A 24,102-nucleotide genomic window follows, 5' to 3' on the forward strand; every position below is an offset into this window, starting at 1 on the left:
CTCGGCTCTTTTGTGATGCCTGGAGCCTGTCGCTGAAACAAAAGGTGCGCCGCACGGCACGGAAGCACCCGATAGCGAAAATAGTGCGAGGAGTTGAGCGCTTGTTCTTCGCTGCATGACAAGAAGACGCACGCGGGCGTGTTCCGGCGCGTTCACTTGCGGTCGTCTCGCTTTCCGCGTTCGCCTATTGACTTTGCAGCAGCGGAAGCGGAAGTGACTTAAGAAATGTGTGTGCGCGTGTGTGTGTGTGTGTGTGTGTGGGGGGGGGGGGGGGGGGTTATGAATGAGAACGTTACCCCGTTTTCGCGCTTTTGACAAAGCGCGAAAAGGAATAGCATGGGAAAGGGCATCGCTACGATATCACCGCCCAGGTCTGTGGGGCCGCTGTCCAAAGTCTTAGTTATAAATTTCGGTGATTCTTTCGGTTTTCGCACTGTAGCACTCTGTAACGCGTGACAGTATCTGACAAATATCTGTAGCGCGTGACAATGTCAACAACAAAAGAAGCATACTAGGACGACGTGGCGTGAAACCACACTTGACAGTCCTTGCCTGCCCCCGCATGGCCCATATCACCACTGCCCGCCCACCCACTTAGCTCGCCATTTTTGCCTCGCTGTAGTCGATCATGCAGTGCACGCTGAATTGGAAGTGTGTATATATATATATATATATATATATATATATATATATATATATATATATATATATATATATGTGTGTGTGTGTGTGTGTGTGTGTGTGTGTGTGTGTGTGTGTGTGTTGTGTGTGTGTGTGTGTGACCCCCTCATAGCACCGAAGTAGTATGACGTATACTTGTAGGCGACTGTCACCAAAGTTACATTTGCTCTATGTGCTCTAACCAAATAATACCAGAAGCGCCACTGTGAGCATTACATGTGTTCGTGCAGTAGGCCAAAAGTGAAGTGCGACCAGATCTGCGTCTGACAACGTCAGCTTGTTTAGGTTTCGTAACAAAGGCAGTGCGGTCACAAGTGGCATCTTGTTGCAGATTCGCGCGCTTTGTATAATTTTGAAGGAAAATCACCAGGTCATGGGAGAGCGCAATAGTGGAATTCAGAACACACATTGTCAACGCGGACTGAAAGTGAAGATAGCTGGCCTGTGCGGGTTCAATCAGGCCGCAGTGATTGCCCTTTGCTGCTGGCGTATACAGTGTACTTGATTCAACCTCATTAAAAAAATAATAAATCGTGCATATGCCACATAAGCCCACACATATATATCCAATCATCCCGTAACCCGCCGGGGTGGCTCAGTCAGCTAAGGCGTTGCGCTGCTGAGCACGAGGTTGCGGGATCGAATCCCGGCCCCGGCGGCCGCATTTCGATGGAGGCGAAATGCAAAAACGCCCGTGTGCTTGCGTTGTAGTGCAAGTTAAAGAACCCCAGGTGGTCAAAATTAATCCGGAGCCCTCCACTACGGCGTGCCTCATAATCAGAACTGGTTTTGACACGTAAAACCCCAGAAAGAAAAAGAAAGAACAATCATCCCGTAGTATATCATATGAGGCCACATGCAAAACATACGTGCTCATGCATGGTATAATTGATATATGGGGTATGTGGCAATTGAGATTTCTTTCATATAAAGTTAAACCTGGATATAATGAAATTGACAAATTCCCGAAAACTTCGTTATAAAGAGGATTTCGTTATATGCAGGTTCGGCACGAAAATCCGAAAAAGAAACGCTTACGTATCTACTATCGCTCAAGATTTACTCCCAATACACTAAAGTTGCGATGAGCAAAAAAAGTCCCAGTTTCGCCCGAAAGGCGAAGCAACGAGTAATATACGAAGTAATGATAGTACAGTCAAACCTCGTTAATACGTACCCGCTTAATGCGTAACTGCGGTTTAAACGTAGTCGCGAAGATTCCCCCACCCAGCCCCCATTGAACTCCATGTATTGGCTGACCGCTTAAGCCGTAGTCGCTCATTGCCCACCAAACGGTTAGTGCGTACTATTTTTTCTTGTTCTACACGCACAGGCACAAAATCGGCAAAATCTCATGTGCGCAGACGTTCGATTCTCGAGTTGCGACGCCCGGACGACAGTCGCCAGCGATAGTGAGCTTACAACATGGCCACCATGACGTATTTCCTGCTCGTACAGCTGTTGCCGATAGCCGCGCACAAAAGCATGGTCTTCGAGATAAGTTCTCGGTAACGCGGAGAAGCTGTCGGTAGGGGGTGCGAATTCGATGTCGCCGTCGGAGTAGTAACCGCGCAGAAGCACATTTTATTGCGAAGCGCATTTGTACGGTCACCGTGGACGTCGCTTTGAGGTTCCGTGTAAAGTCCAAACGCGGCAACATCGTCGCCGCGCGCCGTACGCTGTGTGTGCGAGTGGAAGCTTGCGGGGGGGTCAGCCGACTCAATCTCGCGCGCGCGAGGGAGAAGGGGGGGGGGGGGGCGCTTCCCCGCTAGGCACGGCGGGGGAGGCGAGAAAGGGAGGCGTTTACTTCGGCGGCGGCCGCCGTATTTTGAAAGCGATCTGCGATGTGGAAAAAGTGTGCGCCCGCGCGGGCTTATCTTCAAAGAGAAATCCAGACAAGGTCAATATCTTGCGTTTCTTGGTCGAAGCACTCGTCCTTGGAATGTCACACCAGGTACTGGATACGTGGACGCGTGTCGTTTCGCACAAGCGCGAGGCGTCGGAAACGGAGAGCGAGCGACACGATGTCGTTGTAGCGTCGTATAGTGTCACCTAGTGTCAGGTTAATGAAGTGAAGCGCAGACTTGCGCAGTAACCAAAGAGTGGCGCTGCCAGCGCGTTGAAAAAAAATCGTTTTTTTTTTTCCTTCGGCAACATCAACAGGAAAAGGAGAGTGCCGGCTTGGCCGGCTAGGCCAGCTGCAGCAAACGGAGGGATCAGGTTTGAATGAACGGAGGGGGAACGGTCACGCCCGCGGCGGCAAGATCGCCGGGTGGAGGGATGCAGGCCCGCCTCCCGCACGCTCGCACGCACGCACACCTGCGCTCGCTCTCGCCTCGCAGTCGCCGTGAATTTGAGCGCGCAAAGCGCGACGCCGCCGCTTCGCATTCCGTCGCGGCGGAGAAGGTGCTTCCGGTTGCTGCTCGCGCAAAAATGACATTTGGGGCGAAATCTCTAGGTTGTCGGCGAGGGAAAATTCGTTATTTCGAGGGGGTCTGCCGCTGCCACTTCGTTACGTAGAGGTCTCAAATGCACGTGCTTCTATGGAGTAACGGCGGGGAATAGAAAAACTTCGTTATATCCACGAATTCGTTATATGGAGGTTCGTTATAAGCAGGTTTAACTGTAGAAGTTTTTTACAGCTCATACGAATAGCCTGGGGCCTTTCGCGTTGTACTGCTTCGACATAGTGAGCAGTGGTTGTTTGCCTGCCATTACTCCGTTCCAGCCATACTGTATGCATGGGGACTCTAAATTGTTTTAGACGATTAAGGGTGCTGGTTTGTCCCATGGCTAACACCTTTACCTTTAAAGATATATAAAAAATATTGTGCACGATAGTCAGCTTAAAGTACACCTGCGACAAGGGGGGAAGCCACTTAGTTGAATAATTTGTATTAACTCTGACCATCTGTTAGCGCGCTGAAATATCTGACACGCGAGATTTTTAGAGTTTCATAGGTATGGAAGTTTATTTCGTGCACTTTTCATGTCGTTTGTCGCAGCTATCATTATGTTTACTTGCCACGAAAGGTCGCCGGAAAAGAAAACTTAATTTGTCCCCATCAACTATGCGTCCTCAAGGGTGTTACTCATGAGGCTCATGAGGCAAACAAGCACCCTTTATTCACCCTTGAGAGTGTTAAAATGTTTAGATTCCATAGCCTAAGGAAGCGACCCCCCACCCTCCCTCATTTCCTCCTTCGCTGAGATCAATCAGGCACGCAGACACTTCCGGCTATCCGTAGAGCACTACACTTGCAAAGCTCCCGTCAGTTCACGATGACTCTACCTGAGCGCACTTAATTAATGTAGTCTCTATACAAGAGAAATTATTGAGAGCACTCGATCTTTACTTGTGTGAAGATGGTGTCCAACGAATGTGTCGCAAGAGTGCAACTGGCCAAAGCGACAGAAGGGAAGACTGGTCAGAGGATATTTCAGACTTTTCTACATTCCATTGAGAGGACGTTAAAGGTTAACATTAAATTATGCAGTGTTAGTATATTGCGCATGAGCAATAACACGACGACCACTGTATTACCGTGAAAGGAGGCTCGCTAAGCCAGAAAAGATGCAAAAACGAAAGACAGGTGGCCAGCCGGACCGCGGAAATGCCCGAACGTGACGTCATGAATTCTGACAGCGTCTACTCGGTTTCTAGTTATAATTGGCTGTTGGTGAAGGATGATCACCGCTTTAATTGATGCGTTGTGCAGCCAGGAGAACTGCCAGGTGGCCATGGAGAAGGCGCGCGAGGAGTTTGGCGTGCCGCTCATTCTGACGCCCGAGGACCTGGCGAGCCCCAACCTGGACGAGCTGTCCGGCATGACCTACCTCTCCTATTTCATCAACGAGGACAGCCCCGGGTACAAGGCCACTCTGCGGTGGATCCAGGGGCGGCTGCCACACCTTCGCATCTCGAACTTCACCGTAAGGTCATCGTTTCTGCGGATAACATTTATACCTATAGTCGCTCTGTTGTATATATGTAAATAGTAAATAGTTCTCTTCTTTACCCTGGCCTTTCTGCTATCGTCGCTCCCTGTCCATTTTACAGTTTCATATTCTATATTTCCACACGGCGTGCAAGAAGGATTTTGATGAAAACAGTAGAGTAAATCTAAGCGCTCCTCGGTGCGTTTTGGAGACGCACTCCTAATATGTGGGAAAGCACTGTCGGCTTACTACGACATGTTCACCAAAAACGTCGCAGTTTTGCCCGAAAGGCGAACTATTGATCGCGATAGCGAATGCGCAGATTGCGGCAACTATATGAGGTAAGGATAGTAGACTTATCGGACGTATAAACTTGCAAACATTCGCTTACTAACTAAATTAACAAGCACGGTGTCAGCGCGCACAGGCAAACATGAACAAAAATAACACATAACACTCGATGACCGCGGACACTCGCTGTCAAAACGCTGGCGTGAGGAAACGCGGACACAGAGCAGGAATTATTCTTTCTCCGTGAGCGCGGCGGCAGCAGCGAACGAAGTGACCTTCGTGCTGTGCATCGCTTCAACGCAAACTTAGCGGCAAGAACGCAGCATGCACAAAGGTATGAGCCTCCGTCGCACCTAGACGCAGATCGCTTTCAAGATACGGTGCGCGCGGCCGCGCAATGCGTAGTTGCTGCCGGCTGTACAATGCCGCCCCCCTCCCTTCACCCCGGCCCCATGCGCGCGACACCACGTTTCCTCCCCGCTTTCCTCCCTCCTCCCTTGCGCGATTCAGCTGCGATCGTCGGCTCTCCTCGCGTGCTTTCACTCGCACTTATAGCATGCGGCGCGCGGCGACGGCGTTATCGCCCTTCAACTTTATACGAAACATCACGGAAACGCCGACAGCAAAAATTCGCCTGGAGTGTCCATATAATTGCTATCGCAATAAAATTATAATTTGTGAATACCTCGCATGTCAGCTAGATGTTTCAGACATTATGTCAAAACAAACATGGGTCTTTTTACGTTTACTTTCACTGTACTTACTGAAGCACCGCATATTTGTTGTACCACCTACGCTGGGTGCGTGTTGCATTTCACCCACCCGGGCGCGCTCAAAATCGCGTCAATGCGGGAACAGTCGGGAGCGGGCTGTGAGCTCACTGTGACAGTCAAGTTCGCCTGTGCTTGTTTGCTCGGTCGTGTTTGTTCAGTGCAGGGCTTGTTGGTTTGTATTAACAAATAATTAGTGGAAATCTGGGTTTTATTTATTTATTCGAAAGACCCGTCGAGAAAAACCTTGACACGCCTCGGCTCAGCTGAACACCAAAACGGTGGAGGGTATACTACGTGAGTTGCTTCAATGAACGCAGATATGCGGTGTTGCTTGTTTTTCGCATCAATGCATGCTTGCATAGAGCATTTCCCACTGTTTGCGTGACATTATTTTGTCTTTGTAAACACGTACGCACGAATGTGGAGGGTGGCTAGCTACGGCTCCTTGGCGACAGGTTGCGTACGTCAACTGATCAGGAGTGAGAAACAGAACCATTGGCCTTCGCTGATTCTGCTGTGGTTGACAATGCGCATGAGCGGACGGATCATGGGCGAGTGTTCTAGGCCACTCTAGGACACACATACTTTTCACGGGAGGTGGCACCCTCATGTGGATATCTCTAAGTGGCTGCCCTGTTTCAAAAGGGATAAGAGGCATTTCTTTACTATAAGAAATCCCTCAGCACGCTGCGTGCCTCGCAGAAAGACACCTTTTATACTTACTGCATGCATACGGGGAAATTCGATAGGCTATGGCAATCGAACGTAATGGCTGCCAGGGGAGGCCCCACTGCTTCAGCTAATGCGACCAGCATGAGCTTTGTATGAATGGAGCTGTGCTCACACAAACTAATGGTGTGAGCACAGAAACTACTATACTACACAAACTCTACTACTGGCATTTTTTTTTTATATAGCCATGTCCAAGTTTCTTAACCATTCACAACTTGTGTATATTTCAGAGTGACTGGAATGACGGACTGGCCTTGTGCTCTCTTGTGCACTCGCTTGGCGCTACCATCGAGGACTTTGAACACCTCAGCAGGGACCGATCACAGTGGGAGTCAAACTTGCAGAAGGGTAAGTTTGTGTTGTGTGCTCATATAATGCACTGTAGCATCTGTATCGCTTCTGCAGTTATGGTGTGCTCAATGCGGTTGTACAATCTGATATCCTGAAGAGCACTATCATTTTTCAGACAGCTTACTTTAGAATTTGCTGTCATGGCTGTAAGCCAAAACCTCTACTTCCATGGCCACTCACAATGTGAAATACTTTATATGTAACGATTTATCGCACACATTTTTACTGTGTTTGCCAGTATTAACTCAATGCCATATGTACAACATTGTGGAACATATGACGGTTGCCAGTTGCCGAAACATTCCCTTTCATGCCTGAAAATAGATGGAAACTCTTCTCATACTTAATGCTGTATTTGGAACCTGAAGGCTTATTTTGCTGTTGGGACATACTATATATACATACACCTTTGCAATACAATAAACCTCCTTTAATGACAGAAACTGTAAATATCGGCAAAAAATTTCGAGATAAGAGGAGTTTCGAGATAAGCGAAATCACGAAAATATGAGCCTGCTGGCGGCGTATATATCACAGGAAGCCTTTCATAAATGCCGCCAGTAATATTCTCAAGCAGTTTCGTGTGCATTGGCACTGGACATGTCGGCGTCTGGGGCAACGGCATTACTGGCACTGTAACAAGGCAGCATGCTTCACGCAGAGTCTGGACAATTGATCCTAATGCAATATTGTGTATCTCCAGGCGGGGTGTCCGGAGATATCTGTAGTCCGGCACAAAAACTGTTTAAGATAAGTGTTGAAGAACACATAGCTTGAAACCACAGCCAGAAAAAAAAAAAAAAAAAGTCGCAGTTTCACCCAAAAGGCGAAGCATTGATTTCAATAGCAAATTATTAGACAGCTATACGAAGTAAGGTTAGTCGTTTTATCGCCTGCATAAACTGCTGTAAACATTTGCTTACTAACTAAATTAATAAGCAGATTCTCACATGCGCACAAGCAAACACATCTGACTCGATGACCAGTGGACACTCGCTGTCAGACGCTGGCATGATGAAGAGTGGCAGCAGTGGCAAGTGAATTCCCTTCGTGCTGCCTCTCGCTTCAATGTGAACGCAGCACACGCTAAGCAGTTACGTGTCTCAGGCCACTTAGCCTTCAAAATCATCGCAAATTACCTCCAAGATGAGACGTGCGTGCTGCCGCGCTTATCCGCCACAGCCGGAGCAGAAGAGGAGATGCACGCTAACTTACCCCCTTCCCCCCTCCTAACGTGCGCTCATTTCACAGCTACCTCCCTTGCACGCGTAAGAAGACGATGCGCACCCTTCTAGCCTTTCTTCCTTGCGCTCGTGAGAAGACGCCGCTGCATCAAGCCACCGTCCTTCTCGGCTCACCCCCGCAAGCTTTCCCTCGCACTTACAGCACACGGAGCGGGGTCGCAATGTTATCATACTTGGACTTTATGTGGACCATCACGGTGACACCGACGACAACAGTGGAAATCTGCCTGGAGTGTCCATGATATAAAATTTCGACTTAACCGATATTTCAAGATATCACAGTTCGAGTTAATAAGGGCATACTGTACTTATATTGCACACTCAACACATGAGCTCATTAGACTGGCAACTCTGTGACAAAAGCTTGTGCTGCCATTCTGCTTGTGCTTTCAATAGTGCTTGCAATGGGCTGGCACGCACAGATGGTGATGCACAGGCAATCTCGGAAGGTTTATAATAAATACATAAATAAAAAGGCTTGCATGGGGGCTGGTTTGTGGTAAAAACACAACCTGAAACTTATGTTATATATTTTTGATGATATATGCTGGATGCATCATGTACATAGCATCATGCAAGTTTTTCATGCATTGTTACTACCATTCATAGATGTAAACCAGGCTGAGGTAACATAAAGGAAGTGTAAAATACAGCAGGCTTCTTTTAAGGTGAACATGAAGGGTCATTTGTAACCTATTTGTCTTGCGAGAAGATTGTGTTAAAGGTGCACTGAATCCATGGAAACCTAAACAAAAGTGCCTAAACAGTACAGCTTACCAGAGTTTATACTGAAGGGAGCCTCTGGATCACTGGAGATGTTATGGTGATTGCTAACCAGATTTTGTGCTGTGCTGTGACTTTTTCTGCCACTGAGTTTGCATTTTCTGTCCAATATGACTGAACACATTCCCTACACACAGGTATCAATGGTGGCAAGTACCTAGGTGTGGATCCCCTACTGACAGCCAAGGAGCTGGCAGATCCTGAAGTACAACCACTAGGTGTCATGGCATATGTGGCTAGGTTCCAAGGCATCCCACCAAAAAGAAGGCCACGAGATAAGCTCACCGTTACGGGCACCGACCTTAACAATGTTCACGTCAACAAGCCTGTAAGTATTGCAGACATTCCAAAACTTCTTATTTGTGTATTCGTGTATACAGGGTGATCATTTTTAAGTTTTAGGGAATGTTGAAAGATTGCCTGTACAAGATAGCATAATTCTTGTCCTTGAGCTGAATTATTCACAGAGGCGGATGTTACTAGCACAAAAAATGAAAACACATATTCAACTAATTAATCAAAATTCTCTAACTTCTTCATTAATTACTTTATGGCACATATTGCAATTTACGAATTGTAGCCGGTAAGCTTGCAAGACCTAGCCATTTAAAATGAATCTCCAGGATGACACTTGTTTAGTGATATTATTTCCCAAAGTGTGGGACAGAATACATAGGCGTTCCAGATACTTTTGTGTGTCAATACATAAAAGAGCATTTTGTTAAAAAAGTAAGTGGAACAACAGTGCGATCTTCTGGTGAGTTTGATGGCACATATCTCCAAACTGGTATCATTCTGGAATTTCATTCCAAATGGATATGCCTCGCAAATTCACTGGCCGCAATTTGCAAATTCCAATATGTGCTGTAAAGTAACTAATTAGGAAGTTAATTAGTGAATTTTTGTTAATTAGTTGAATATGTGTTTCGATTTCTCATGCAACTAATGTCTGCCTCTCTAAATAATCCAGCTCAAGAACTAGAGTTATGTTATCTGCAACAGGCAATTTTTTAAAATTTTGTAAACACATAAAATGATCACCCTGTACACTAAACTGCAAACCAGATGAAGTTTTCTTTTTATGCTCTAATCGAATATCACATTTTGCAGCATCAAGCAAGGTGGCTTTATTAGCTTGTGGTTGTATTTTAAGTAAGGATAACATGATTGACAACTCATGTGCAACAGCACTGAGGGATGAGATTTCATACTTAAAAGAAACTTTGGGATTATGTCTTTGTGACCTCAAAACTAGCACTTAGTGAAGCCTTACCTTTCTTGTGGTCATGCCAGCAAAAAAATATTTTACACAAGCACATTGAATGAATGAATGAATGAATGAATGAATGAATGAATGAATGAATGAATGAATGAATGAATGAATGAATGAATGGTGTGCTCTGCAGCACTTTGTGCACAGGATGCAAGACAGGCAACATGCATAAAATGGTAGCATGGGACACTTTTCAGCTTACTACAACTTCTTTTGTCCTGATGCTTGCAGGTTTATCAGACCTTGGCATTCTTCAAAAAATTATATACACTATATGTTACCCCATCTGACAAACATTGATATTTACATGCTGAATAGCTCTACAGAAATAGAGAATTCAGTTTCCTCTTGCTGACGTAAATTGTTAACACAGTTTTTTTAAAAGATTGCACATATCGACTCTCTTGCAACTGACATTTATTCAAGTGCACTTTTTTTCAAGGATATTTGCAGTCTTCTTTACTTGCTTATTGAGATTTACTAGATATTCGAAATAGCAGCCTCTTCTTTCAAATCAGTGTCTGAATTGAGAAACATAATAAATTGAAATCAGTGATTATTTATTAACACGCTTAATTAGGAAGCACGTTTTTAAGATGCACATCTGTTGTGGCCACAAGGTTGAGAGTGTGCCTGAAAATGTGCTGCGATTTCGTGGGTCATGCAGGACGTGCCCTTTGGTGCGTGCCTTTGAACCGATTAACAAACACTGAGATTTGGTATGCCAGAAGATGAGCCAGAATCCAGAGACATCTTTTTAAGCTACCTTCAATTTCTTGGGTGAATTCCCTGGGACATTTCCAGTTGTAGCAATAATTGGCTGAGGCTAAATTAACTGTACCTCATCAGAGAAATATTTTATTACATGTAAAAATAGAATTCAATAATTCAATTGATAACTTTCATGTGCATTTCATTCAGAAGAAAACCTCAGATCTATGAAATATCTTCATTGCCTTGTGGCATCTCATATTGCAATGTCACTGCCACAGTTTAGGCTATAAGAATTCGAAAAGAAAAGTTGGGCTATAGTTACAGTGTAGTGCTCAATAAATGTTGAGAGCATTCTCAAAGTGTAGTATGTGTGTTTGTTTTGCCTTGTTCATTGCTGCCCTATAGCACGTCTTACTGACATGACATTTCTCAACTTAAATTTCTTGCCTTAAATGAAAATACTCAACCTTGAGACCCAGGAAAAGTATCAGCAAGCCTCAGAATGCCTTAAATAACTTACTATTACAGCTTTTCTACGAACCAGTTTCTGTTTTGTTTCCTGTGCGGTGTATGTATGTGTCGTATGTGTCGTGAAGTTGCAATGCAAAAGGTGGTTGTGTGGGAGCAGGACATTGCAACGCTTTGGCACTTGCTCTGGCTCGCTTGCTCATCTGCTGTGTTGATACTCGTTGAAATATTAGGGCACTTGTGAGGCTTGCCAGTATTTTTTCTAGGGCTTCGAGGTTGAGGACCTTCATTTAGAGCAAAGAAAGGTGAAAAGTTGAAACGATCATTTCAATAGTCTCACATTCGTATAGTATTGGTGATCGGCCAGCATTCACGTGGCATCTGCTCATGCAGGCTCACTTCAAGGTGCACATAAAAGAGGGCAAAGTGGACCTCAGGCAAGTTCGAGCCGAAGTTCGGGGCCCATCGCTCACTCCGGTCGAGTGCAAACTGCAACTGAACCAGAGTGGGGGTTCAGGCACATTTGTTCCTGCTGAAATAGGAATGCATGCGGTGAGTGTCATGCTTTTACATTGTGCTTCTTCAAACTTTCAGCTTACACCTTAGCCTGAAGTGAAGGAATATGACAGACAGCAAGCAAACAAAACTGACATGACTGATGGCAAGTTTGGGAGAGAATGTTGTTCTGCAGTTTCTGAGGATTTACAAACAAATATTTTTGAAGATATGGTGAAAGGTGATGATTGTTACTAAAGCTGGGTGACCACTTATGATTAACAGGAACCTTTACTCCAGAATCTCTCATCTAAATATACATGCGAATGGAGAAATCGGCTTGCTTGGCACCCACTGCACTAAATTTATAGTTCTGACATTCATTCTTTTGCCTGACCGAACAAGAGGTGGCTGCACTTTTGAAGTAAATTTGCATGTATGGGATATTTATTGAGGCTTGATGCATTTATACTGTCGCGAGCAGATTATTTTTACTTAGGCCATCAATTGAAGAACATTTGGATAATTGCGAAGTGGAAGAGACAAGTAGGAAGCTTACAACTCTGATACCATGAAATGAAAAATGTCATGATCTTTAAGTTGCATCTGTTGAGACATCTAAGGCAGACAGATTGATGTGTTATGCAATGCTCTGAAATGTACTACCACTAACTTGTGAGTAGGACTTTTGCAAGATCCTCATAAAAATTGTAATACTTTCACATAAGCTTTGAACTTGCATATGTCATTTGTCCACTTCAGATTTTCTGACAGATGTAGTTTACAGAACTGCTATAGAAGTATCTGTTTTTGGTACAAAGTTATGGATTTGTAAACTTTGTGCTTCAGTTCCTTTTTGAACTTACTAATTTTCGGAAATTTGTGTAAAATCTATGCAGGCCTAGACCAATATTATATTTCTAACAGTCAGTACAATTCAGCTTTCTCTCTTAAATGCAGCAAATTTCATTTAAATTGGTTCATCGGTTGTCTAATGACATCATTTCTGCATTTCACATGTACTGCTTGAATAGAAAAATTGGAGTTGGCCTAAAGCTTAGCATCCTCTTAAACAAGGTTGCATTTTGATTTGAGGGTGTCCATGCAAGCAATATTTTACAATGTCACTCTTTTATATCCACAAGCATTTAACGATGTGTTATTTAATGTGTTTTAGAATCTAGTGGCAATGTTAAGTTTACATTCAATATAACATGTAGAAGCCATCACTGAAAACATGTTTTCAGGGGGTAGTTTCTGAAATGAAATCACGGTCATCTTTGTGCAATTTGCATCTTAGTATTCGACAGTCAAGCATGTTGGGTTTTAAAAGTGCTACACCATTAAGAAGTGCACTTTTGATCTAAAATGTGGCAATTGTTTTCTTTCTATTGTTTCTTTGGCCAATCAACAGCTAAGCGTGTACTGCGAAGGAGAATTGGTGACTGGCTGCCCCATGCACGTCCGTGTTCATCCGGATATCTCGCGCATTCTCTTCTCTGGTATCGACCCCTGTGCCCTTGGATCTCTGGTTGAAGTGCTGGTAAGTGTTCATGCTCCTGAACATAATCTAACTTAACTTGCCTAACTCTTTATTATTTCTTTTCTATGATCAGTGTTAAATTTACACGTGGACATCTTTTGGTGAGTGTCTTCTGCTGCCAAAATAAATCATGGTTATTGTCATCAAAATGTAGCTCTCATCTCTTAATATACTCACGGACAACTTTCTGTGGCAATGACGGGAAAGCTACGGCGATAAAGTGAGCACAAGCAAGAGTGCTTCTGAAAAAAGTCCCGCGCTTTCATCCACGTTAGTTTAAGCTGGGGAAGAGAAAACATAAACACCTTATTTACTATGGCTAAATAAGACAGAATACACCACTGAGTGTTGAAGTTGTCTTATTTTGTGGCTTTTCCCTTCCACGTCTGGGCAAATGCAAAACCGTCGCACATGGAAGCTGTGTGGATTCAGTGTCCGAGAAACCAAAAGCACCGCCGAGCGCTGCCAGACTACTTGGCACGGTAACACATTTGCAGAAGCTCCCCCACTGTAGCTTTCCCTTCGATGCCACAGAATGTTGTCCCCAAATATGCAGCTATCTCAATCAACACTCTTGAGCCTTAGTTACTATGTCTGAGACCATGGTCTCTCCTTGGATGTGGTTGTTCTGTATTATGTCTTGCTGATGTTGATTGAAACATGGCATGGACAGGCCTTGATTGTGGCTAGACTTACAATTCCACAGGTCCCTTGCTCACATGTGTGCAATGTGCATACTTATTAATTGACTGAGGATAATAATTGCATTGACTTCCATGGGGCCTTCTGGAAACTTGTGAACCAACACCCAGGCTAGGCATTATTTTCTTTTCATTACAAGTGAGAAACAAAACGATTTTGCTAGGCAGTTTTGTTCACTCAGATACAGCAGTGCCAAGTCTTATTTCAGCCTTCCTGTGCAGAAACCTTATTCTGCACAACCTTCAGTCTAGAGACCCAGATCATGTAGAAAAGTTTACTTGAAGTGCTTCAAAATGCCAAATGCCAGGAATATGCAATAATATGTTTCTGAATGCATTTGAGTACCTGCTATAGAGCACCTTTCCATGCTACATTTAAAGCATGCAAGTCTAATGAGCTCCCTTAATGATTGGTTTATGTGGTTTTTCTCGCCAAGCAGATCAGCTCCAATGGCGCTGGGACAGGTAACATCCATGTAGAGGCTGTTGCACCAAGTGGCAAGACCATGGAATGCACTGTCAAGGAAACTGACGGTGTCTTCACATCTACATTTATGCCAAACGAAATTGGTGAGTTTGAATGCAGTCACACTGGTGCCTTCTTTTTCTTTTTTGAGCTTGCACTGAATTTGCCTGTGTTGTTTACGAGGACTTGCTGTGCTAGGCATCGTTACAAAGCATTGTTAAAAGTTAGTGAGATATAAATATCACTGCAGACTTCTTGTAAATTTCTTATACAAATGACCCTACATAAACCCAAGTCCTTCTGCTATCCCTAGTTGAAAGAAACAGGACAAGAACTGCATTAAAGTTGTTATGCATTTCACACCAGGGTCATGATGAAATAATGTTAATAATTAATTGAAAAGACATTTGAAATATCCTTTGTAGCTTCAGTGCTTGGTACATTATAAGCTCCAACAGCATAGCTGTGCAAAATTTGCTACATAAACTGCAACATTTCCCTCCAAAAAACATTAAGAGCTGTAGACATTAGGTACACAAGAGTACCTGTAAATGACAATACAATTAATTGAGAGTCGCATCACTGTCCTTTTAAAGGTTTTCGGGAGTTTAATATGCCACACAAAAGTAGCCTTGACATAGTAAGGTGTCATTCAGAGGACTGTAACCTTTGGTTGAAGACAGCTAACCTGGTGCACATACTCATACAAGTTGTGAAAGGTTCCCTACTCAGTGTTACAGAAGACAGCACAAGAGGTGTTTTGTTCGATTGGTAATTGAAAGCGCTAAAATTATTTAAATCTGAAACCACTTCAAGCACACTAAGTATACAAAGCTTTCAATGAATTACAGCTGCAGGAACGTAGGCTTCCTGTTGCTATAATTGAGCCCATGCAGGCTCAGTAATGCATGTCCTGCATTTATTCAAAAAAAAAAAGAAGCGAGACTAAACTGCACTGGTTCTTTATTTGTTACAATTTATTTCTGCTATTTTAATGTCACATTTAGAAATTTCATGCAGTGCCAATCGTTTCCTAAAATTCTGTTCTCTAGTTTTGTTCTTCAGATATGCAAATTTCTTAGCATATTTCTCAGAGTAACTTGAGCAGTCCTTTAGTTCTTTAGGTGCCTTGACTGTATAAACTGTTTTATACTTGTCTTGTCTTACCTACCTGTCTTCTAGGTGAATGGAAAATTGATGTTACTTATTCTGGCGAGCACATCCAAGGCAGTCCCTTCACATGTTATGTTTATGACCCAACACAAGTCACAGTGAGTATTTTGTACAGCATTCAAGCTTAATGAACATTTTCTTTGCATGTGTGCTGGCACCATTGAAGGTGAATCACTCTTCATAGTTAAAAGTTAAACCCCTGATGAGCATATGCTTAATATTGAAATGAACAGAGTTCCTTAGATTCTGTCATACTTTACTTGAGGCTACTGTTTGCATGTGATAAAGTTGGCTATAAGCATTGCCGACTGTAGGTTGTTTCAGGATGATGGCAAACGCCTTCATTTTTGTAGCCATATATTTCGCATTGAAGGGCATTGGCTTTAATAATACAAGTTGCTATGCTTAGCCGTTGTTTGTATATTTCATGACTCAGTTATGCTGATAAAGGAGATATTTCACTGCCCTTTTTCAACCACATCTTGATGCCATTGTTTTATTGCATTTTTGTCATGCCTAAATGATCATTTAATTTAGGTTGCATTATTGTCAAAACCATATTCCACTCACTGTTCTATGTCAAAGACACTGTTTCTCATGCTGTTCACAGATGAATGGTCCCAGTGCTGTGCAAATGGGAAAGGAGGTGATTTTCGAGTGTGATGCAAGTCGTGCCGGCTGGGGCAAGGTTCAGCTGGAGGTACAAATTGATGGTCACAACGTTCCAGTCAGCACAGATGAGAGAGGCGATGGCATCTACGTAGTCTCATTCTTACCTTCAAGAGAAGGTCACTACAAGATCTTTGCCACATTCAACAACGTCGAAGTACATGGTAAGCTTCCTGATACGCAGTGCATTGACCTTCCTAACTTCTTGGTTGCAAGTAGTGTAGTACAGTAGCCAGAAACACCTTCATTGCTTGGAAAAAAATAAATGTAAATTGAAGGAAAGAGCACTTTGTCTTTCAGTAACTAATTTCACACACGTTGTGTGGTTGGGTTAGCTTTCTACTTCTTTCTGCTAAGCTCTAGTTCTCATGGTCTGTGCATCTGAGCTTAGTCCGTTGACAGTGGGATGTATGTAAATTATTTTATGATGTTAATCTAGGGGCACACATTATTGCGACAGCTTATTGGTGTGAGCTGCTTTGCACATGTTTTCTCATGCCTGGGCCAGATGTGATATCACAGTGCACTGTAATATTAATTATATTTTAAACTTCAGCATGTTCTGTAAACTACATGGCTCAATTTGTTTATGCTGTCCTCTCGCAGGCTCTCCATTCACAATAGTCTCCACTGCTGATGAGCCAGAGTCTCCGAGTTCGCTCAGCGATGCCTTCTTTACACGCACGCTAACACCTAGTGGGGATCGTGTGTCCAGCTCCGCATCATCTTTCTTCCCTTCCTCCCTGGCATCATCTCGAGTCACATCCCCAACAAAGACCGACCCTGACGGTCGCGTGTCACGCAATGCTCTTGAGTTCCTTCAGTCCCGTATCGAGACGACAACATCTACACGACAAGAGACAAGTCTCACCCACGCAACAAGAACAAACATTGAAAGTTCTGCAAGCAGAACTGTTTCGACACCGCCTCGAGGTGCCACACCGGAACGGCCCTCATCACGGCACACAAGCAAGGCGCCACCACCTCCCACACCCAGAAAGCCTGCGCCAGCCGTTCCATCGCCGTCAATTCGAAACCAGAGCCGAGCCCTGTCCGAGGAGAGGAATGGGAACAGGGAAGAGCAGTTTTCAAGTTCGAGGAATTCCGCAACGCTAGAGCGGCGCAAGAGTCCAGAGATGAGGCAGATGACACCACCGGTGGTGGCCCAGCGACAGGTATGGCCCGAGGCTCTTATGCACCTAAGTGCGACCGATAACTCTCAGAGCTGTCATTTGAATCCTCCTAATTACCATAACAAATGATGTGCTGCTTTACAGTGTACATTCTTCAGCTATAACCAACGTCGAAGAAAAAGGGGTCATGCTGTGAAACTAAGTTGAAGAAGCAAATTTCAGGTCACTTTAGAACATAGAACCACAACTACAAGAAGCGGGGAGGTGGATCTGTCCAATTCTGTGTCACAACAATACCTTATAATTATTAGTAAAGAGTATAGGGTTATAACCCTGACTGCTAAGAATGTGAAATGAAATTCACCGTGCTGTTTGATAGCTCAGGTGCACCACATAGGATGGTTTCTTGAATAGCCATATTTTTTGGGATACCGCTAATGGTTTGTTTTTTGCAGCTTCTAGCTTCATGTCTAAGCTATTGTTTAAAATACGAATACACAACCTTTTTGCATTTGGGTTCTTTGGCCAATGCACTGGTGTTTTGCGTTAGCTGCAGCGTTGTAATATTTTTGGATAGAGCTGGCTTCCATTAATTTGACCCCATCAGAACATGAAAGATCGATTTGAATCATGCAGTGTTCAAATTAGGAAGAGTGTTTGTAGGATTTAGGTGGTCGCTTGGGGCTTTTGAACACTTAGCATACATTCAAAGGTACATTGAGCTCACTGATGACAACTTAACAGAAGTCGACTGTATGTTGAGGAGTCTGCAGGAGCTTTGTTTTGTTCCTTGCTGGCTTCACATCCTTTTCCTTCATTTTGCCTGATTGTTTTATGGCAATCATACATGCAGATAACAAAAGAAGAGCACCGTGTGGACAGCCACCAAGAGACTCATCACCATGTGGAGCATCAGCGAATTCGGGCAAGCGAGACTAGCAGTGAAACTAAGACAGTGGTGGGGACAAGGCAGGCAGGGCCTCCCCCAGTTGCTCCCAGAGGAGGTGGTGACATTGCGCAAGTGAAAATATCGGGTGAGGCACTCAAGCTTGTACCTGTTAAGCAACCTGCAACATTCCGCATCAGTGCTCCCGACTTTGATCGAGATGACTTCCAGGTGACAATCACTGGTAGGTGGATTTAGTAGTTCAGTTGAATCACCTAATCATCATCATCATCAACTTCTCCTTTTCCTTAAGTCCTCTCTCACCTTACCCCAATGACGAGTAACTGTGTAGAACACAACGGTTCAGGCTCATCTCCCAGCTTTTAAAGTAATGTTCAGAACCAGTTGCTCCAGCCTGAAAACATATATTTTAAAATTTATTCACAGTGTCAGCTACTCGTGTGAAGCTGATAGCTACTTAGGAAATGGATGCGCAAATGTTCAGTCTTATAGATAAGCTAAACCTTCTGTCTAGGCCCGTGAGCTCTAGATTTCAATTAATGTATATTATGACTGTTATTGACTAGATGCATTTAAAGCTGCCTGCACTTACAGCTGTTATTTTAATACTTGCAAAAAGGACTTGCTTCTTTATCAATGCCTATAAAGATGCTTTTTGTTGCAGTTTGTGGGATTGGTTAGGTACTTTATTTATACATTTATATAAATTTGTAGCCAAGTTTATCACCATTTTCATTGCTGCTTGCCAAACCTCGTGAGATATTAAGTGCCTTTTACAGACACATGTAATGAGTGAGTGGGGACCTGCCATTTTCCATGTCAACTCTAAACATATTGTCACCTTTTATACATGCTCTACAGATAAAATAAAAAGGAACTGCAGACATTATTGTAGAACTTTTACCATTATTATGTAATGTCATGCATGTCTTTCAGGGTGTGTGCTGATGTCTTTTTACAGCTGTGCAATAGTAAAAGTTGCCTAATAAATGGATACACTATTTTTACTTTTGGTTGTGTGCTTTTAGCTGTATTGCAAGCAGCTTTAGCAATATAAAAGTTCATGATGTCTTGCGTGCTCAAAAAATTGCTCATGAAAAGTACCATGAAGAAAATGTTAGCGCACAGTAAGTTCATCATTATGAACATCCGTGAATATTAAATGGTGTCTTAACTCTTCTTCCCATTGCTGACTGCGTGCTGCTGTCCTTGTTTTGTCCGATTAGCGCCCACTGGACGAGAGTTTCCTGTGCACATGGATGTGCCTCATCCGGGAGAAATAGATGTTGAATTCATCACGTCTGAAGTTGGCGAGCACGTCATTGAAGTGAAGCTCCAGGGACGACCACTGCCAGGCAGCCCGTTCCGCAGCCATGCCTTTGATGCCACCAAGATCAAAGTGGGAGACGTTCCTAATGGAGTTGTTGGACAACCTGTGGAGTTTGAGAGTAAGTGTTCTCGTAGCATTACTTATGACTGTGTGAATGTTATGAAGTTTTGAATATTTATCTTACATCTTTTTGTTACTCAGTTAGCACCTTGCTTGATAATTTGATAGCCAGTGTCTTTGTGATAGTTCACTTACAGCCAGTTCCAATGCACAGTGTGTGCCATTTTCATCGTGGCACTTCGCTAGCTTTCTGGTTTCTTTCTGTGCATCGATTTTTGTTGTTAGTCTGGATGTGCATAAAGTTTTCTGACTATATAATACAGTAAGCTTCTCGTGCACACCTGCTACGCATTCAAACAAAAGTGGCAGTATCGAAAGCACATAGTTAAAAGTGGAAGATTGTTTTTTGTTGCATCAGCATTGTTGCACAGAAGGAATGATTACTGAGCCATTAGGAGTAAAGTTAATCTATTTATGAGTTGAGTGTCCCTATTGTCAGCACTAGAACACTGCATTTTCACTTTTGAGCTTCGCAGCTGTAGGGGCACGATGAATGTGCTCTGAAGCCTCGTGTTCAAGATACATGCACATTTGTTATCCTGGTTTAATGCAATGTACATTTTTCTTTATTTTTTTATGGAGCTCATTACATTCCCACTACCAACTTTTTGTGGCAACGTTCTGCATGCATTCAACTGTGTTCGATTTTTTTGTTCTGTCATTGTGATTGCTATGATCATACAAATTGTAGTGGCCTTTCTCTTGCACCCTCTTACAGTGTTGCTAAGTTGTATCAAGTTTCAATTCCCTCCACTTTTAATTGGAATTCTTCGTTTTGGAAGATATAAATGTGCATTCTGTGTACCGTTTAGTTGTCTTCACTTTTCTACATCAGAAAGAAATACATTTGTGGCAGTCAGTATGATATTTAAAGCTAGTTTTTTTTTTTAAATAGTGTTGCTAACATGTTCTTCGGTAGTACATTTTCCTGGTTATATAATGTTTCTAAAGCCTAGTCTCTGTGATGCTAACTGTATGTCCAGCTTTTCTTTGCATACTAAGTTTTCCCAGCTACTACATTGTATTTCTGCAAGCCCGTAAAAAAACACATCAGGTTGGTTCTACTGTGTGCATATTCAATTCGAGGTTCTGTATTTGTGCATACCCTTATTTCTAACTGTGCACAGGTTGATTATTCTTCATTTTCTATTCACTGTATAGTGAAACAGGGTTCATAGATGTCAAAGTAATGACTTTTCTTAACAGTTGATGGTGCTGAAGCTGGCTCGGGCAACCTAGAGATCATGGTGAATGGCGACCACGTCACGAGCCACGTCAAACCCCTTGGTGGCCATCGCTTCCTTGCCTCATTCGTTCCTCGAACAGCCACTGTGCACACAGTTGAGATGAAATTCAATGGCGAGAAAGTTCCAGGTGATTTAATTTTCTTTCTTTCAGTTTGTTTGTCTGGATGCTTATGTCAAGATTTTTCTGAAAAAAGCAGCTTTTTTTTTTCGTTTTGCAAGCACAATTTTTCATGATTTAATTTGTTGCACAATTTAGGAGTAATCTGCATACACTAGATCTTGTTGTAAGACCATACCAGTTGTGAGTTGCACTGATAGAAAAATTGTTCTTGCAAATTCGTGCATTCTTTGCATTTGTATTTTTATTGTGCTGTTTACATTTCATCTGTCCATGATACGTGTAAAAACCAATCATTAGTTTCTTTTTCATGACGCCCCAAGGTGTAAAGCATTTTGCTTTTAATGCCTTTACATGATGCCCTAACTTAATTTATCTTGCTGAAAAATATAGTTTTCTTCAAACCAGGTTTAGTACATTCTTATTCCTACTTTTCCACTACAGTTACGATCGTATGGCTTTGTATGTGCAGGTTCCCCGTGGAAATGTGAGGTTCGAGACGTGCCCAAACGGGGCCCAGTGTCTGCTAGGGGCCAGACCTTGCAGACATTTAGCTGTGGCAAGACAGCCAGCTTTGAAGTGCACGCTCCAGGCTGCAGCAAAGATGACATAAAGGTCAACATCAAAGGTGTGCCTGGAGCTGTGACTCTGCTTATTTTGTCATTGTCACATTTATTGTGATCATTACTGGCAAAATAAAGTGCATTGAAGAACATAGGCCTTTTGCAGCATTCTCCATTGATAGGCACCTATCATTGGGGAATGCTGAAAAAGGAATCTCTATGATAGGTGCCCTCTGTACCTGTGAATTTCGAATTCCACCACTTTTCCGGGTCTCGTCATGTTCCTTACTGTGTTTCTCTTTCCTTGATATGCTATTAATCAGTATACAACTAGTTATTTGTTCTCTGCGTGACGTATATGTCCTGCCCATATACCTTTATTCCTTTTAACTTAAGCTAGAACGACCTAGACATATGTGCATTGCCTGTAAAGATTAAGTGCATGTGTCCTCACCTGTGCTCATCATCAAAAGAAGTGAAACACTTGTGTCATCGTTCATGGAATGATGTAGGACCTGGAAAAGCAAGGATACAACCTGTCATCGTGGAGCGTCCAGACTGCCATGTTGTGGAGTTCACAGCATTGGAAGCTGGTAAGTCCCCCCTCCCCCCCCCCCCCCAAAAAAAAAAGGTTACATTATACACACTTATTGCTCTCAGTTATGTTTCAGTGATGTCACATATATTTTCTTTATTTGTCAGTAATGCCCACTAACTGCTTTGCAGTGTGATGGAACTTTGGACCACTTTTATAGCAAATGCAATTATTAGGACTTTCCATCCGCAGTTGCTGTGTATGTCATTGCCATGACTTGTTGCTGTAGTCGCTCCCCAATAATCGAACACTCCCAACTAACTGTGCCCTGTACATAAAGTGCTGATAAAGTGTAAGGCACTGAGAACAGCATTGCTATGCAGCATAGCAATTCAGGTGCACATCAAGGTACATGAGACAATAATGAACAAGAACTTAGCTGAAAGAAGTTAAGTGATGCAGAAAGCCCATCTGCATTGAGGAAAGTGTTGTAGAAGTCACATGTATTTTTCGCAAAGGAGCACTGGGACTGGTGGTCCAAAGAGCCATGTTGCGTTAACAACTTCGCTTCAGTAACAATGTCATGTAGAGGGAACAAACATTGTCTCTTTTAGTGGCTACTGTGTGGCCATTGGCATGTCTGCACTTGCACCATGCACGGAGCATTGGTGCTACGTGCAATGGTGGTAAAACGCTGGTGGTTTGGCAAAATGCAAGCTGAATGTTGGTACCATGGGAGGCGAGCTGGTGGGTCTATAAGGAAGGATGTGACAGAAAGGGTAAAAAGAGGAGGAGTAGGAACACTGCCCACCAAGACAGCAGATCCTTCACATCTGGCTGCAGTGAAGTGACATCAGAGCTTCTCCTATTCGTTTTCTTTACAGCGCAACAGATATTACAAAAAATAGTCCGAGTCTTACTAAACATAGTAATATGCACTAGTTGTTGCTGCATCGCATTTCGAGCAAAGCAACTGCGACTTCTTTCTGTTTTGGTTTACAGGCACCTACCAAATAGAAGTTACGGCTTGTGGTCAGAAGGTTCCAGGCAGTCCCTTTGTGTCAAAGGCTTATGATGCTTCATGCATCACCCTCAGTGACGTCCCACAGTCCTGTGTCGTAGGCCAAACATCTCAGTTCCAAGGCAAGTGGCTCTTCTTGGCAGATATAACCATCATGTCCAACTGAGATTGTCTTTTAAGTTGATCACTTAGTATGGTTTTTCATCTGCTTATACAATTAGTATGTGCTTTCTTCTATATTAAAGGCATTTGGCACATAGCAGAATTGTGAACTGGCATTGTGAGAGAAAAGATGGCATTCTCAGTATTCAAGAAGCTTTTCTAAAAGTCTTTTTGCAGTAGTCACAGGTAAACACAGATGAAATGCACTAATTTCTTAGGTTTCATTTGCAGTTAATTAATTCGCTCCAATTCTGTGCACATTTGGCTGCTTGTGTGCACATAAACTGGAACAGTGCTGCTGTGTAAATAGTTGACTTCAACAAAAGCTAGAGTACAGTCGGCATCACCCTTGTGTAGAGCACGGGAACAGCGGCTGCCGGGACGTTCCGGAGTCAGCCAGCGACGTCTAACGGTAGTTGCTGGACCCAAGCATGCCCAGCACCTACCATTACACGTCGGACCCAGCAGGTACCGTTAGACGTCGCTGGCTGCCTCCGGAGTGCCCCGGAGGCCGCCATTCCTGCGCTCCACACAAGAGTGACGCCCACGGTACATAAATGCAGCATGTTGTCAACTTGATCATCTGTCTTTTGTTGAAAGCCTTTAAACGTAAAATATATGACGTGTTAGTGATGTAACACTGTGCTTCTTGTGTTTGCTCTGAATTGAC

At 43.4% G+C, this 24,102-nt stretch overlaps 1 protein-coding gene across 3 annotated transcripts in view; it reads left to right on the top strand.

Moving 5' to 3' along the window:
* Positions 1 to 24,102, top strand: part of LOC119442064 (filamin-A-like) — a 172,035-nt gene that overhangs the window by 96,123 nt on the left and 51,810 nt on the right. For all 3 annotated transcript variants that reach the window (XM_037706782.2, XM_049661858.1, XM_049661859.1), the window contains 15 exons: positions 4,401 to 4,614; positions 6,647 to 6,764; positions 8,932 to 9,122; positions 11,643 to 11,801; positions 13,159 to 13,287; positions 14,429 to 14,558; positions 15,637 to 15,725; positions 16,238 to 16,460; positions 16,903 to 17,471; positions 18,283 to 18,559; positions 19,563 to 19,784; positions 20,993 to 21,160; positions 21,624 to 21,779; positions 22,227 to 22,307; positions 23,252 to 23,392. In XM_037706782.2, coding sequence (XP_037562710.1) covers positions 4,401 to 4,614; positions 6,647 to 6,764; positions 8,932 to 9,122; positions 11,643 to 11,801; positions 13,159 to 13,287; positions 14,429 to 14,558; positions 15,637 to 15,725; positions 16,238 to 16,460; positions 16,903 to 17,471; positions 18,283 to 18,559; positions 19,563 to 19,784; positions 20,993 to 21,160; positions 21,624 to 21,779; positions 22,227 to 22,307; positions 23,252 to 23,392 — 2,867 coding nt within the window. The remainder of the gene's footprint in view (positions 1 to 4,400; positions 4,615 to 6,646; positions 6,765 to 8,931; positions 9,123 to 11,642; positions 11,802 to 13,158; positions 13,288 to 14,428; positions 14,559 to 15,636; positions 15,726 to 16,237; positions 16,461 to 16,902; positions 17,472 to 18,282; positions 18,560 to 19,562; positions 19,785 to 20,992; positions 21,161 to 21,623; positions 21,780 to 22,226; positions 22,308 to 23,251; positions 23,393 to 24,102) is intronic.

The sequence above is a fragment of the Dermacentor silvarum genome, chromosome 2 (genome assembly GCF_013339745.2).
Source record: "Dermacentor silvarum isolate Dsil-2018 chromosome 2, BIME_Dsil_1.4, whole genome shotgun sequence".
NCBI lineage: Eukaryota > Metazoa > Arthropoda > Arachnida > Ixodida > Ixodidae > Dermacentor > Dermacentor silvarum.